The following is a 16,744-nucleotide window of genomic DNA, read 5'->3' as shown; positions in this document are numbered from 1 at the left end:
TGAACTTATAATAAAAATTTCTAAAATTGTATTTTGCATAACAAAATTTTGTATTTTGACACACTTTACACACAACTCAAGACCATTATCTTTCTAAAATTTAGTTTCTGTAAAGTCAAAATCACAAGAGTTACAATTTTTACAATAAAAACTGAAAATTTCTGGTTTGACCTGATAATAAAAATTTCCAAAATTTGAACCTTTTGTTGTAGGATTTTGTAATTTGACGGAATTATTAAACATATCAAGACCTTTAAGCTTTACAAATCTCATTTCTGTAAAATCAAAATTACAAGAGTTACAATTTTTACAAAAAAAATTAAACATTTCTTGCAATTTTATAAAATTTGTATTTTTTATAACAAAATTTTGTAATTTAATTTACTTCACCGGAAATTCAAGGCCCTTAACGTCCTCAAATTTTATTTTTGTAAAATCAAAATTACAATAGTTACAATTTTTACAAAAAAAAATGAAAATTTCTGGTTTGAGCTGATAATAAAAATTCCTAAAATTTGAACCTTTTGTTGTAGGATTTTGTAATTTGGCGTAATTAATAAACAAATTAAGACCATTGAGCTTCATAAATTTCATTTCTCTTGCGTGAAAATTACGAGTTATAAATAACGGAATTAGAAGCATGTAAAGTTGCGATAATTCCGAAACTAACACAGATAGAAATATGCGGTTTTTACCATCGTTTTTTGTTGGACTTATCTACATAAGAAACAAAGAAACAAGCATTGAACCAGCTCCCGAATTAACAATTGTTGAGTTGCCACTCCTGGATGAATTAACTTTGTAAAATTTCCCGGAACTTTGAAAACGGCTTTTGACGTTATCTAGTCTTTTGAAGCATCGCAGAAATTTTTAATTAACTTTCTGAAAGAAGTGCTTCAAAAACCTGCATCGTCTTTTTACAATCAAGTCGTTACGACGAAAGACATCAAAGAATATTATGCATAACAATATTATGGTTGACGTTAAGGAAAACAGATACGTATTCAGGGTCGGTTTTATTTTCCCACAGGCCACGTTCCAAGGTCTAACAAAAAAGTTCCTTCAATCCGAAATTAGCTTGTTGTACGGCACGTGGCGAAACAATCACAACTTCATCATACTTTTCGTCTTTCCACTCCACGCGTGTTTCATAAATTGCGGATCTCGTTTATCTCACAATTTGCTACTTTGCTGTAATCCACACGAAAGAAGGAAGCTCTCGCAGACAATCGATCGCTTGGTGGATAAATCTGTGGTGAAATTACAGCGTGTTTGGCAGGTTTACTAATTAATTGCGCGCCTCGCCTGCGATGGACACTAATAAACTAGAAAGAGTTCAAATTGCTTAAGCGCATTTTTTTTGTTCCAGATAAGTTTCTTGGAAAAGGCTCCACGCACCAGACATTCTTCAGAAATGGGAAAGGTGAGTTGAGAATTTTATCTAGCTGAGCTGGGACTGTTATAAAAGCGTGAAAGGATCAAGGATGTTTTATACACATAAATAATGTCCTTCGCTGTAAATCCAGTCGTAGATTCAGTGCGATTTTTAGTCGGGGAGCTCTAATAGGATTGTCCACAATGGTGGATGCGCCGGGATTGAATTCTATTAATTTTATTTCGTCCGTCGCCCGTCGTTCCGTTATTTTAACCAGCAATTATAAATCAAAAAACTCCTCGATTTAGAATTGTAACCTCTTCGTTATCGCCGATTGTTTATCATTCACGTCCATTTTCCTGCTGATTCTGCACTGGTGTGCATCCCGGGAAAGTGTTTACCCTGTCAAAACTCCATTCCTGAAAAGTGAAAAACGACAACACCGTTCATTGCCACGAGTGCACTATATTGGAACTGACTGGATGATGGTCCCAGAGCTCCAAGAAACGTCGCGTTTGGGACTGAGCGCCGGAATGAATGGAGGAGGCTTTAAAAACAGCTCTTGTCTGAGATGACCTTACATAATTAACAAATTGCCCTCATGAAAATTGAAGCAACGATATTTTACACCCTCGTCATGCAGAGTGTAACCTTTCTAATTAGTGGCGTTCAATTCATCATCGTTAACAAAACAAGCGGTCATTTATTTTTAAAACTAATGAAAATTTCTAGTTTGTTTCTTTTGTAGTTAAATTTTTAATTTGACACTCTTCATAGGCAATTCAAGACCATTAACTTCCTAAAGTTTCATTTCTGTTAAGTCAGAAGTACAAGAGTTGCAATTTTTCCAAAAAAATGAAATTTTCTGGTTTTATCTAATAATAAAAATTTCTAAAATTTGAACCTTTTGTTGTAGGACTTTGTAATTTAGCGCAATTAATAAACATATCAAGATCTTTAAGCTCCACAAATTTCATTTCTGTAAAATCAAAATTACAAGAGGTATAATTTTTACAAAAAAAAATTCTGGTTTGTGCTGATAATAAAAATTTCTAAAATTTAAATTTTTTTGTTGTAGGATTTGGTAATTTGCCGTAATTAATAAACAAATCATGACTTTTAAGTTCCATAAATTTTATTTCTATAGAGTCAAAATTACAAGAGTTACAAACAGTTTTAAAATTTTATATTTGATTTTATAATAAAAATTTCTGAAATTTGTGTTTTTAATCACAAAATTGTGTAATTTGATACACTTCACTGGAAACTCAAGACCCTCAACCTCCTCAAATTTCATTTCAGTATAGTCCAAACTACAGGAGTTACAATTTTTACGAAAAAATTGAAAATTTTGGGTTGACCTGATAATGAAAATTTCCAGAATTTGACACTTTTGTTGTAGGATTTAGTAATTTGGCTTAATTAATAAACAAAACAAGACTTTTAAGCTCCACAACTTTTATTTCTGTAAAGTCAAAATTACAAGAGTTACAATTTTTACAAAAAAAATAAAATTTCTGGCTTGATCTAATAATGAAAATTTCTAAAATTTGTATTTTTTATCACAAAATTTTGTAATTTGACACATTTGACCGGAAATTCTAGGCCCTTATCCCTCTCAAATTTTATTTCTGTAAAGTCAAAATTACAAGAGTTACAATTTTTACACAAATTTTGAAATCATCTGGTTTGACTGCAAGAAGCGAGCGAACCCAGCTTGACCGAGCTCGCGAAAAATTCATATTAATCCTTCCCTGTTGGGACGACACTGATATGTTAGCACTTTCGCCCGCCTGAAATAAGATATTTTGGAGTCTCCACTTGCGAAGGCTGCAAGACGAAACGAGGTGTTTGGATATTACGTTAACTAGCTTAATTAGACTATTCACTCGATCAAGGACAAAGTAATGTAATTAAAGCAGTAATCATCACGCTTCCTCTGTTAACTGAGAACTTGTCGAATCGATTACAAGACGGGAACAACAACGGAATTACGAAATGAATTAATAAAGCAAAAAAGAAGCGAGGGATATTGATCGAAATCGGTGCATTTTTTATCATCTGTCTGCCTCCTTCCTGTCTTAATTATATTGTTCTATGGATACACAGACAAATGATGTGTCTAGACTGAACTGAGATGCTCAATTTGTCCCTCCAGGAGGTGATTGTCGCGTTTTATTTGACTGAGAGATTTCGGTTTTTTCCCAAGTCGAAATTTTGCTTCACAATTGATTCAAAACTAAAGAATCCTCGAAGAATCTAGGATTTCTACCAAGTATAAGGAGGAATTCCAGAAATTATGAGAAATCAGAATCGGAGAATTGGATCGTCACGTTTTCCCCTTTCCACGCGAAAAGAACGGAACAAAACCAGTAAAACCCAATCGTAAAAATAAAATTCCCTCATTTGATAACACTCATTTATGTAACCAATTCAAAGAATAAACGTCAACTCAGGTACAAGAACGCTGGAAATTTCATAACTGCCGTGTAATAATGTTCCAAGAGGCAATTTCCAGTCTGGAGAACACCACTCGACTCGGCGAGTGATAAAAGCAGACAAACAAATACCCGCTTTCATTCGGAATTAAACATGGCGGCCGTTTCCCCCGGAAAAATCGAAATAAATATGTAAATCGGTGCAAGTTATTCGACCCGTAAACTCCAAATTACCGACGATAAATCTAAGCGACTTTCGGCTCATTGCGTCGGATTTAGAGAATTTAATTACGATTAAACTAAGCGGTTTTAAAAAAAGGGTTGAGAGGGCGCGAGGGATGTTTCTTTAAACTTGCACATAACGTCGTTAAATTACACATGTTTTACAAAGAACGAGACCTCATGCATCACCGCGTCGTGGCTTTCGCTTTCGCAGCGTCGCATGTTTCTGCAATTTAAGTAAAATATTACCTTTACAAAAAGCAGTGCAGATAAGGGGAAAAATGGAGTCGAGCCCAAATAATCCAACGCATGAGAAATGTGGCAACATTTACGAAATGAAGAGACATGTGTGATCGATATCGTGTGTTGAACATGCGACATTAATTGGATCGTACATGTGTGGTAATGAATTTGGTGTATTCATCCACCATGACACGGTCCCATCAGAACCATCGCCGTTATGGAGATGTATGCGATTTTCATCACAGGAAACGTCCAAATGGCCTTTCGATGCACGGGCTTGTAACATTTCTACACGCGTAACTTCTTATCAAGAGAAAACCAATTTGACCCGAACATTAAGTCAGATGCGTGGCGTCGTAAATTCTGTCACAACCAATTTGAGCAACGCTAATTTTGGGTGTAAGCGGGCGCTAATAAAAAATGGAGCAATGAGGAAATATGGGGTGGTCCGGCGCATCCACCATTTTTATGAGGACTTGGCGGCGATGGAGCGCAGTCTTCATGTGCAAGCAACTGGAATTTTCGAATTGGAATCAAAATTAAGTGTTTCAATTGATTTAAAAAAATATTTTATCAAAATTAAAAGGGCTAAATTTTGAGTTGGCTATAAAAATTTAAATTTTTAAAATTTGTCTCTTTTGCTCTATAAATCTGTTATTTGGCACAGTTAATAAACACGTTAAGGGTGGCATTCTTCTCAAGTTTCTTTGCTGTAGCTCTAAAATTGTCGGAATTACAGGTGTTGATTTGAAATTGAGGAAATTTTGAGTTGGTTTTAAAATTAGAAATTTCTAAAATTGGTTTCTCATGCTCTAGAATTATGACATTTGGCACAGTCAATAAACGCGTTGAGAGTAGCAAGCTTCTCAAATTTCATAGCTGTAGCGTTAAAATTGTCAGAATTAAAGGTCTTAATATGAAGCCTCAAATACAACATTTTAAAAATTAGTTTTTCTAGCTCTAATAATTATGTCATTTGGCACAGTTAATAAACGTGTTAAGGGTAGCAATTTTCTCAAATTTCGTAACTGTAGCGCCAAAATTGTCAGAATTATAGGTGTTGATGTGAAGTTGTGGCAAATTTGAGTTGGTCTTAAATATAAAAATTTCCAAAATTGTTCCCTTTGGCTCTATGGTTATGTCATTTGGCACTGTCAATAAAGACGTTAAGTTTGGCAATCTTCCCAATTTTTTTTGCTGTAGTGTCCAAATTGTCGGAATTACAAGTGTTGATTCGAAGTTGTAGAAATTTTGAGTTGGTTTCAAAAATATTTTTTTTAATTGGTGCCTCTGGTTCTATAATTATGTTAATTGGCACAGTCAATAAACGGAATAAGGGTAGCAATTTCCCCAAATTTCATTGCTGTAGTGCCAAAATTGTCAGAATTACAGGCGTTTATCTGAAGTTGTGGAAATTTTGAGTCGGTAAAATATAAAAATTTCTAAAATCGGTTTTTCTCGCGCTATAATTATGGCATTTGACACAGTCAATAAACACGTTAAGAGTAGGAATCTCCCCAAATTTAATTGCTGTAGCGACAGAATTGTCGGAATTGTGGAAATTTTGATTTGATTCTAAAAAATACAAGTGCTGCAGAAAAAAATTCTTCGAGTTGAGATATCAGTAATCGAGATTTTTTGCTAATCCTAGTAAGAACTGACAACAACAAATATCGAAAGTTTTATAATTTTTAAAAATCGCTATTCTGGAATTTGATTGTTGTCCGAGAACTTTCCCAACAAGCTCATGATGTCGTAAATGAACGAAACTTGGCTATTAGCGCAAATGCCTGATATTCTATCATTTACGAGCACAGAACAGACGGATAACATTAATTACCCCTTTCAGATTATAGAGGTTGTTGCTGGGGGCTGCCCAATCAATATTTAAATTGCTCGCTAGAATAATTTCATCGAATTGCAACGAAAATTGGGCAATGTCATTTCGATGAGATCCAACAGAAAAAAAAACGTTAAAAATGATCCGTGACGCTCAAAAAGCAAGTGAAACTAAACCTCCCAGCGTCACAAATTTGAATGACAATAACCAGTGGTCTCATTACAACGCTTTCTGACTTGGATTTGCTGCAACTGATTTGCATAAACCCTCGCAATTTTCGGTCGTCCTCTCGTAATCTATCGAAACGAAATCGCCCTGTCGCGCAACACGAAAACAACTTAAAGTACAATCTAAATTAAACGAACGTAATCTTGGAAAGCGAAACCAAAACGAGGCAAGTTGTGCAATTATAGTGAGTGGCTTCCGCCGTTTTGGGGTTAGTTAGGGGGTACAATAACCCTCCCCTGCGACGAGAATGTGATACTAGAAGGGGCGAATCGGTTACGTTATGAAAATGTCGGCTTGTCTCGCGTTTGTTCGCTGCCGGAAAATCCTCTTTGGAATTCCTGCTGCACAGTTAATGGCTCATCTTCGAGCAACAAGCGAGTGACAAAATTTTCACTTTCGAAGAGAAGATCAGTTAATTTCAATGCAGGATAAATGGAGTTATGAGTTTATCAGAACAAATAGTGGAGTTAGTTCGCGAGCACAAACGTTTTTAAACGAACCAAATTGAATTCTAGGAAAATGTGCTTTGCAGGATGTTAAATTGTAGCGTTTGTTAGCAGGCTGAATCGGGGATTTATCATAATCCTGCATGCGTTGAATGGAATTTAATATAATTTCATTGAAACATTGGCGTTCACTACGCGTCAAAAATTTCGGCATTCAAAGCCAATTCTTCAGCTGTTGATAATTTTTCCATGTCCGATTGATTCCTAGTTGCGCAAGAAGTCCTTTAAAAGAAGACTTCGTTTTTCTGGTTCGCTTAATTTGGCTCTAACTTTCTACACCAGAGCTCGAAAAAAAAATTACCACTGCTGTAAACTCGTTCGTCATTATTATTCCCAACACGAAGCAAACTGAAGGCGGACCTAATTACTTCGTACCGCTTATTGTCTTCCGTTTTTGATCTCGCTTTCGGTTTTGATTGAATTTGTTTATTTCGATGCGAAAACAGCAGTTTCCTGTAGCTTTTGGGAAACCCCGGAACCGTAAATCCTTCGTTTTTGCCAACTTGATATTGACAGGTTTTAATTAGGATTAGTCATGCACAAGTTGCTTTTTCAAGGTCTAGGAAAAATCTTACATTATCTTGGTTACAAAAAAGCGATTAGTCACGCTGATCCACTAGACCGTTTCGTCCCTGACGGGTCAGAATGAGGTCTAGTTTCGCAAAACAAAGAGAAATCAAAGTTTTGGGTCCCCGCAGCTCTTCAGTTTGATGCGTGGGCTCGAAAAATAATTATCCGCTGGATGAACAACGAACCGTATTAATTCAAATTTAATGTCATTATATCCGATTAGTTTGGGTTAAACGTTTGAAGGCTACAATACGAATTTGCAAAATCCATCAAAGCACCTCTCGGCTTTCCCGACATGTCGCTCTGACTGGAAACGAGCAGGAAAAACAGAAACAGCTGACATGTCTGGCTTTGAAGCGACACAGCGGTCACTCACCTAAGGTCTCTAACCTGCCAGCGGCCACCCTTTGACTAGAATTGGACTAGAATCTAATTGCTAATTTAAGCAGATCTTGATGTCTTCTTTGAGGGTTTTTAGGCACGAAAGGGCCAAAAAACTTGCAGGATATTGATTTTCGGGGAAAAAGGAGAGGAAGGGCGGTTTTGAATGTTAATTCGATCGGTTTTAGGGTTTGGGTTGCATGTTGGTACTAATTTAGTCGTGTCGACCAGAGGGGAATATTCTGATGAAATTTATGGGTAAGTAATAACGAGTGTAACTGTCCTCTGTTTTGATAAGAAAAATCAAATTTTCGTGTTTGCAGGTTTGGGGCCTGATATAGCCTTTTGGAAAAATCAAATTTTAGATTTCCGGAAAATCTAAGAACGAATTCTAAGTAAAAAATTGCGAGAAAAACGATGGTGGAAACCGTTTTATTCGATCTGTCGTAGTTTTTGAAATTCAACCCAAAAATTTAAACGGCCATAACTCAACAATTTTTTACGTACGTTAAAAATTCTCCCGGTTTTAGATTCTACGTGAAATTCTGCGTAAAATGAGCATTAATACTTTAAGATTGAAATAGATTTTCAGAGGGTGTTTTTAGGGTCTTTTCAAGACGCTGTTTCGGGGTGAAAACTGCGTTTAGTATTATTGAATTTTATATCGATCGAAAGAGGAGCTCGAGACTGTCCAAACTGTCCAAATCTCAGATCGATAAGACGAATAGTTTATGAGGGGCGATCGAAAAACAAAAAATTGAAAAATTTTCATCGATTGAGTCGCAAAAGTTTTTTGCCCATAAAATTGAATCTTACTGTTTTGGATTCTACGTGCAATTCTGCGTAAAATGAGCACCAATACTTTAAGATTGCTCTATAAATATGCGAGATATCGACCGCAAATCTTTGACATAGTTTTAGTTATCGAAAAAAAACCAAATTTTCGACTTTTCACGATTTTTTTTGTGTCGCTTATCTTGATAACCATAGATTCAAAATTTTAGTTTTTCATTCCACCGGATTTTAAAAAAATCAACATGGTGAACGACCAACCACAGACCCGCTTTTTAAATTCGGCGCTTGCAGAAAAAATTAGTTTTCAAATGATATCGGTGATTTATCGGTTGATACAATGAAATTCCGATCCCGCCACTTAATTTCGCCCAGTTCTAAAATTCCCGCGCATGAAAAATAGTCTTCACCGGTTTATCTTCCGAATCGTAACTCTCCCGTGCAATATTTCATCGACGGAATCCGATAAGATCAAAGCATTTTCATCAAAACGGTGGAGCTCGTGTAATTTCCTTCCTCCATTGTAATTAACGAGCGATTCCTCTGCATAAGAACGCGTCAGTATCGCAACATCTCAGACACTCCTCCGGGAACCGGTAACTTCTCTTGATTTATTGGTCAAGCAAGCGATCTCTACACCCGGACGAGTGTGTGATTAATTTTCCGGAAGCCACCGTCTGACAAATTATAATGGATAAAAGGACCATTGAAAAATCCGGCAATTCCGGTGGATTTTTCAAAAGGAAACTTTAATAATGCGGTCAGGTCAGTTGTAGCAACAGGTTTCTCGGTGGTTAATTGAAATTTTTGATTCCTTGTCCGGCGTCTGGAACTGAAAGCCACTCATCAATCATGATCTTTGAAAGTCAACAATCCAGCAGCAAGGACTCTAAATAAATTGTTGGATTGGTAAAGTTGCGAGGAAATTGGATGTTGGGGGGATAATTAGGTCTTGAAAAATAATAAGCGCATCACTCCGACACCTGTCACCAACAAAAGGGAATTTATAATTAAATCCCAACTGGGATGCAACGCCATTTATGCAAATACTGCCCACTATCCGTTCCGTTTTGACTGCATTTCAAACTACAGACATATGCACAATAGAAAATTAGATAATGCCCGATTGCATTACAAATAATTCGAGCTGCTCTGTAAAATCGGTCACAAGATGAATGTGAATGTAAGACAGATGTTTGGTGTCGGCGAATTAATGGGAAGGCACACATGTTGCGGAAAAAGTAAAAAGTGGAGAGGAAAATGAGCGCCGCGCATACCTGCAGACTCTTCAATTATGAATTTAATTGATTATGAACGGACTAGAAACTCGTCTGATTGCATCGTCTTCTTTTGAGATTTCCCCTTGTCCATTTTGGCAAAAGTGCAAGCTCCACGCAAAAAGCCTCCAGTTGCAATTCCGCTGAAAGCGCATTCTGAAAAATCAATAATTCATAAGTTTGAAAATGCACAATCCTCCTTTCGAATCGCCCATTAAATTTCATCCAACTTTAAATAAAAATTTTTTACCCCGTCAGAATAAACAGGAAAAATGCCTCGGAAACATTTATTGAACACGAACGCTTTTCCGCTGGATATTTGAAATAAATGTCGATTAGAAAGCATATTTTAGCCCTTTGTGAAAAGGTAAAGTCAGCACATATCGCAGGAAATCGGCGCACGTACGGGCTCAAAGTTGACCCTGCTCACACAATCTTTTCAGGTCAGTTTGAACGATGACCGTTCTTTGTGTCGATCCATTCATGTGTGTCCCGAGCGTTCCACGGTACTGTCTTCAAAGAAGAATCGACAACATTCAACACTAATTTTATTACCGACATAAACTGGATTTCGGGCTAATTGAGCCGAATGCCCCGATTGAGTTTACAAAGTTTTATTTTGTTCGTGTCGGTGCCAGGATCAGGGAATTTCGGTCATATCAACCATTGAAGTATTTAGTTTAGGGGTCGGGCACCCTTTTCACATAAACACCCTTCATGGGAAAAAAACGAAACGCTTTTTGCCAATAATAAACAACTGTTGCTAGAGTTCAATGCGACTTTTATAACCGAGGCTGTAAAATGTTGTTTTCCAGTTTGAAGCTGCAAATGAGAGCGTGTGGATTTATTTTATTTTCTCCGCGTCGAAACTTTTATCTGTCATAGTTGGACCGACTGTGTTCAAAAATAAAACATTTTTCGCGTTCGAGGAGAGAAATTATCTCTATCCCAGAAGCCTACTTACAATCGATAAGGGGACGCTTAATTGGAAGCTCGGAGCAATTGTCGTTTCTCGTCCATTGAAGAAAATTGCTTGTTCGCTGCCAACATCTGCCACGAAAATAAAAACAAATTAAGTGAGAATAATAATAATAATTGTGAAAGCGAGTCTAGTGTTGCGAAGTACAGTTAGCAGCTAAGGAAATGCGCTCATGGGCTCTTAACTGTGTCGATAATCTGCACCCCCATAAAACAAATTTGGATATTTGAGAGCGAATTGTAAAGGAAAAAAGCGTGAGAAAAACGATAGTGTAGACAGTTTCTTTTTATCTGTCGTGGTGTGGAAAATATTGAGCATTAAACATTTTGGAATTAATTTATTATTCGAAAGTTGAATCGGCCATAACTCAGTTGTTTGTTATCAAATGTAGATTTTGAGTCCGGATTTGAGCCTAAACAACGCAAGTTTACTTAAAAAAGCGAGATATCGATCTCAGAACTTTGACATAGTTTTACTCATGTATTTTTTCCGAAAAATTTAAACTTTCGACTTTTGGAAAATCTAAGAATGATTTCTAAGCTAGAAAATCTTGAGAAAACCGATTCCGAAATTGGATTCAGCGCGAAATTCTGCGTAAAATAAGCTCATGTAGCTTAAATTTCCTAAACAAATAACCGACATATCGACCGAAATAGATTTTTAGAGGGTGTTTTTAAGGTTATTTTTAAGACACAATTTTGGGGTGAAAACTACGATAAGTATTATTGAATTATATATCAATCGAAAGAGGAGCTCGAGATCTATATACTGGCCAAATCTCAGATCGCTAGGGAAAATACTTTACGAGGAGCGATCGAAAAACGAAAAATTGAAAATTTTTGAGCGGTTGAGTCGAAAAATTTTTTTGCCAAAAAAATTTACCATCGAATTTTCGATTTTTGAGGGCGTTTTCTCAAGTAAAATGAGCCGAGAAAAACGCTGATGAAAACCGTTTCAAAAAATCTCTTGTAGTTTCGGAGATATCGAGCTTTGAAAATTTTCCAATTCAAAATTAGTTATCGGTGGACCGATCTCAACGAGTCTTACCTTTTTGGATTCTACGTGAAATTCTGCGTAAAATGAGCTATAATAACTTATTTTTGCTCTAAAAATAAGCGAGATATTGACCTCAGGAATTTGACATTCTTTTAGTCATAAACTTCAAATTTGACCAATTCAAATTCTTTTGTGATTTTCTATGTTCCGAGCCGAATTTTTGCATTCTCAAGCTTCTTTTAATTGCATTGTATCTCTTTGTTCCAGAAACCCGCCTCAACGAATACATCCGCCACTACGAACCCCTCAGCTATGAGCCAAGCCAAGTGCATCAAGCTCACATGCGGGCCAAACGTTCCGTTATAAGGAACAATTTGGTGCACGTGTCCTTCCAGGCACACGGCCGCGATTTCCATCTAAGACTGAAACGAGACCTTAGTGTGTTCAGTGATGCGATGGAAGTCCATGGTCCCGAAGGACGGATAGACGTCGACACGTCACACATCTATAAGGGGCATCTTTTAGGTCAGTGCGGTTCTGGATCTTCCAGAATTATTAATAGGACGATGCGGGCGCAATAGTGACTCTTGTTAAATAATAAGGAGACAATATTTCATTTCGTCTTTGTTCCAGAGTTAAATTACCACTCGGAAAAGTTATTCGAGCGCTCGGCGCGGAATAACACAAATCGCGAATATACCATTGTAAAAGTCAGAAACTCGCACCTTCTTGGAAGTTTTTGTTGGAATTGGAAACATTAGCAGACGTTTAAATGTTGCTGGAACTTTGTTCGAGTCTCTCTTTATGATTGATGGCAATTGGTAGTTTTTCCTTTATCTGCCATTGATTAATGTGTTTTCTCTGCCAATATCCGAGGCATTTCCAAATTGTACAATTTATTATTAATTCTCGAAAACTTTCATTATTTATGTCGGGGATGTTGATGTATTAATGGAATTGGAAATAATTACAACGGCGATGATGTGCAGGTGAGCCGGGGAGTTTGGCGTTCGGCTCCTTAATTGATGGAGTCTTTGAAGGGAAGATTGTATCACCCAAGGGCTCGTACTACGTGGAGAAGGCTCATCACTACTTCCCTCTTGACACGCACCCCAACAGAACATTCCATTCGGTCATTTACCACGAGGATCACGTTCAAGATCCGTATGAGGATGTGAGAGAGGGTGAGTTTGCTTACTGACATTTCCGACTTTAATTATATCTTTTGATTTATTGTCCGTCCTTGATGGCGCGTTTACATTTTCCGTTAGCTTGTGACTTCAAAGCTGCACAAGTTTTCAATAATTGACGAGTTGCATCAGAGACTTGGTTTTAGTAGTCAAAGCCGGCATAAATGGTTTAATGGAGTTCAAAGCATCTCGAATTTTCTTCGAATTAAACCGGAGGACCGAGCAGATTCTCGGGTGAAAAGCGATTAAAGCGCGGTGATTTATCAGGCCATTTTTACTTGTCCCGACTTGTTTTCAAACTAATTAAAATATAGCCCGTGCAAGTTTATTGATTCTTCAAGTAGTTTACAATTATTTTCTTCATTTTCACGCGATCACACTTGCGGTAACTAAACTTAAAATAGGCGGAGCTATACAATAGTGGTCCCATTATTTGCGATAAGGAATATTTTTATTTGTCCAAACGCCCGTGACAAATTAATTGATTGGTTCCCATTGTCGTTATCAGCGGAGTTTTTACAACAAAAAACGCACGGAACATCCAATTAATTCCAGCGTAACTTCTCATTGGCGAGTTGCTTTCATTGGAGTAATTAGTAGACAAAAAGTGGCCTTATCAGTAGTAAACGCTCTTTATAAGCGGTCCAAATGGACGGGGCACGAAACATAATTTTTGACAGTGCTACCAACATATCAAAGTAATCGATGACGTATTTATTTTATTTATAGTCCAGGCAAAATAAACATGAACCTCGGAATAATTCGCATAAGATTGATTTTTTGTGTGGACCTTCATTTTAATGTTCTAAACAAATTGTCAAAAAAAATTGTGAAAACTCTATTTTTTGCTCTAAAATTTTGAAATTTAGAACAGTAAATTAGCAAGTCTTAAGTAGTAAAACCTCCATATTTCACAGTTTTAGGATAAAATCTGACAAAGTTACGAAATTTCAAGTAAAAGTTACGAAAATTTTTAGTTCGTCTTCGAAATAAAAATTTCTAAAATCTCTATTTCTTGCTCTAAAATTTTGAAATTTAGAACAGTACATTAGCAAGTCTAAAGTAATAAAACCTCCAAATTTCACAGTTTTAAAATGAAATCTGACAAAGGTGCGGAATTTTATTGAAAGTTCATCTTCGAAATAAAAATTTCTAAAAACTCTATTTCTTGCTCTAAAATGTTGAAATTTTGAGCAGTAAATTAGCAAGTCTAAAGTAGTAAAACCTCCAAATTTCACAGTTTTAAAATTAAATCTGACAAAGGTACGGAATTTAATTGAAAGTGATAACAATTTTTAGTTCGCCTTTAAAACGAAAATTTCTAAAAATTTCTAATGAAAAAAGTGGAAATTACTCAATGACGCACTTATTTTATTTATTAGAGATTTAAAAACATTTTCACGTTTTGACTGATGGTAAATGGAATAAATGCAATATTTTTATTTGGAAATAAATGGAATATTTGTATTTGTCCAAACGCCCGTGACAAATTAATTGATTGGTTCCCATTGTCCTTATCAGCGGAGTTTTTACAACAAAAAACGCACGAAACAACCAACTTATTTTATTTATTGGAAATTTAAGAACATTTCGACCTGAAATAAAGCGAAATAAAAATTCCTATCGATTTTATGAGTAACGTCCACGCAATGTCGATTAGCGCAATTAATAAAACTGTTTATCGCCTTCATTTTTCTGTTTGTTTCACTTACAAGTGTAAAATACGTCGGTGAGTCAGCTGACCCAGAAAAAATCCTTTGTCCATACCTCGTTACGTTTATCTTTCCGATTCATAAATATTTATACTCCGCTGAAAGATAACATTGCGAAAAGCAAGTCATTTCTTTGTTTGATCACTCTCGATTATGAATATTCAGGTCAATTTGATTTCCTCCAGGTCATTCCGCTGGTTGCGGCATCAACGAGGATGTCATCCAGTGGATGGAACGCGTACAGAACTCTGGTTTAGATGAAGAACCGCCTCCGTCTCCGCCGCCTCCATCCAAAGAAACATTCCGCAAGCGTAAAAAATACAGTGATAGTGATAAGGTGCAATTCAAATCCGTCGATAATTACGAGGACAGTCTTAGCAAATATTCCAAAGAAGCGAACGAGAAGGAGAAAACGGAACATGTTATACATAAACGGGCGACGCGGAGAGATCATAAGAACAATACTTGCTCGTTGTACATCCAAACGGATCCGCTCATTTGGCGGCACATACGAGAGGGGATTCCGGAGGTACGAAGGAATTTTTCGCTCTTTGAATCTTCATTTTTGTGTTTTAGCACGCTGATGTCAAGAAGAAGAACGAAGTGAATGAGAAGACTCGCGAGGAGATTCTGTCGTTGATCGCCCACCATGTCACTGCCGTTAATTATATCTATCGAGACACCAGATTCGACGGCAGGAGCGAACATCGGAATATCAAATTCGAAGTCCAGAGGATCAAGGTAATTTCAATTTGAAGAAAACTGAAGCACGCGCTCGAGGGGTTTTTCCAAACTAACTGATTTCCCCAGATTTCCAGATGATTTTTTCTGATTTCCTAGTGATTTCCTCTGATTTCCTAATGATTTCCTTGGAAATGTTTGTGAAATCAGAGGAAATCACAAGGAAATCAGGAAGAATCAACTGTTATTATCCTAGATTTTTCGAAAATTTTCAGGAATCAACTTTCTTAAAACCTGATACGAGAAATCAATTGATTTTAGACCTTATGCCTTCATAACTAGTCTAAGTTACGTTTGATGATCTTAACTCTGAGTAAACAACTGAGATTCTGTTGTCAAGGACACAGTTAAAAAGATAAGATGAATGTGTCAGTTTTTTTTAAACAAAAATTTGCCTTAGTTACCTTATTAAAAAAAATAATTATGGAATGGATTTTTTTTTAATTTGTTATGCTAAAAGAATAACAAAATTTCTAACATCATGTCAGTATCAAGATTTTCCGAAAAAAAGAGTTCAAAAGAGAACTAAAAAATAAGTGTAAAAAGAATAAGTAATAAGAATAAGTTTTTTTTTAATTATGCGAAATTTTGAAATTTTTCTTCATCAAAATGATCTTTTAATAGAAATAAGTGATAATCTTGAGTTTTTATATGTATCTTAAACAAATAAATATTTTTTTAAATATTAAATTAAAAAAAATTAAATATTTTTTTCAGATACAGTTTTTCCTTTTTTTTTAATTGAAAATTGTGCTGCAGTATTATCAAGCATTTTAAAGTTATTTATAAAACAAATGGAGCCAAATCAAGTTTTTTTATTGCCAATTTCATTTAGTTTAATACAGAGAGTCGCCATATGCAAAATGTCAATCAACTTTTTTTAAACATTCTTAAAAATATTTTTTACTGCAGAGTTTTAAAGAAAATAGAACATTCATTGACCAATTTCTTTAATCTAAATTTTTTAACTATTTTATCAACAATGTTGGGATCGAAACCGTTACACCTGGCAGCATCTTTAATTTTTGTCAACACCAAGAATTGATCCAACAAATTTTCTTTGATTTCTTTGTGATTTCCCCTGATTTCCTAGTGCCTTCCCTTGATTTCCTAGTGAATTCCTCCAATTTCCTAGTGATTTCCTATGATTTCTTAGTGATTTCCAAATGACTTCTCAAGACTTTTCCCCTCGCACGCGCTATATGTGATCGCTGTGCTGAATAGGCTTTCAACGTGGAGTGTTTCAAAGTCACG

General features: G+C 36.0%; 1 protein-coding gene across 2 annotated transcripts in view; it reads left to right on the top strand.

Moving 5' to 3' along the window:
- Window positions 1-16,744, top strand: part of kuz (zinc-dependent metalloprotease kuz) — a 31,384-nt gene that overhangs the window by 9,997 nt on the left and 4,643 nt on the right. For both annotated transcript variants that reach the window (XM_088034102.1, XM_088034103.1), the window contains exons 2-6: window positions 1,370-1,423; window positions 12,115-12,372; window positions 12,837-13,031; window positions 14,935-15,278; window positions 15,326-15,490. In XM_088034102.1, the coding sequence (XP_087890228.1) occupies window positions 1,370-1,423; window positions 12,115-12,372; window positions 12,837-13,031; window positions 14,935-15,278; window positions 15,326-15,490 (1,016 nt within the window). The remainder of the gene's footprint in view (window positions 1-1,369; window positions 1,424-12,114; window positions 12,373-12,836; window positions 13,032-14,934; window positions 15,279-15,325; window positions 15,491-16,744) is intronic.

This window comes from Gnatocerus cornutus, chromosome 4 (assembly GCF_029298725.1).
Source record: "Gnatocerus cornutus isolate USDA-ARS CGAHR chromosome 4, icGnaCorn1.1, whole genome shotgun sequence".
Taxonomy (NCBI): Eukaryota; Metazoa; Arthropoda; class Insecta; order Coleoptera; family Tenebrionidae; genus Gnatocerus; species Gnatocerus cornutus.
This window is presented reverse-complemented; position numbering and strand designations above follow the sequence as displayed.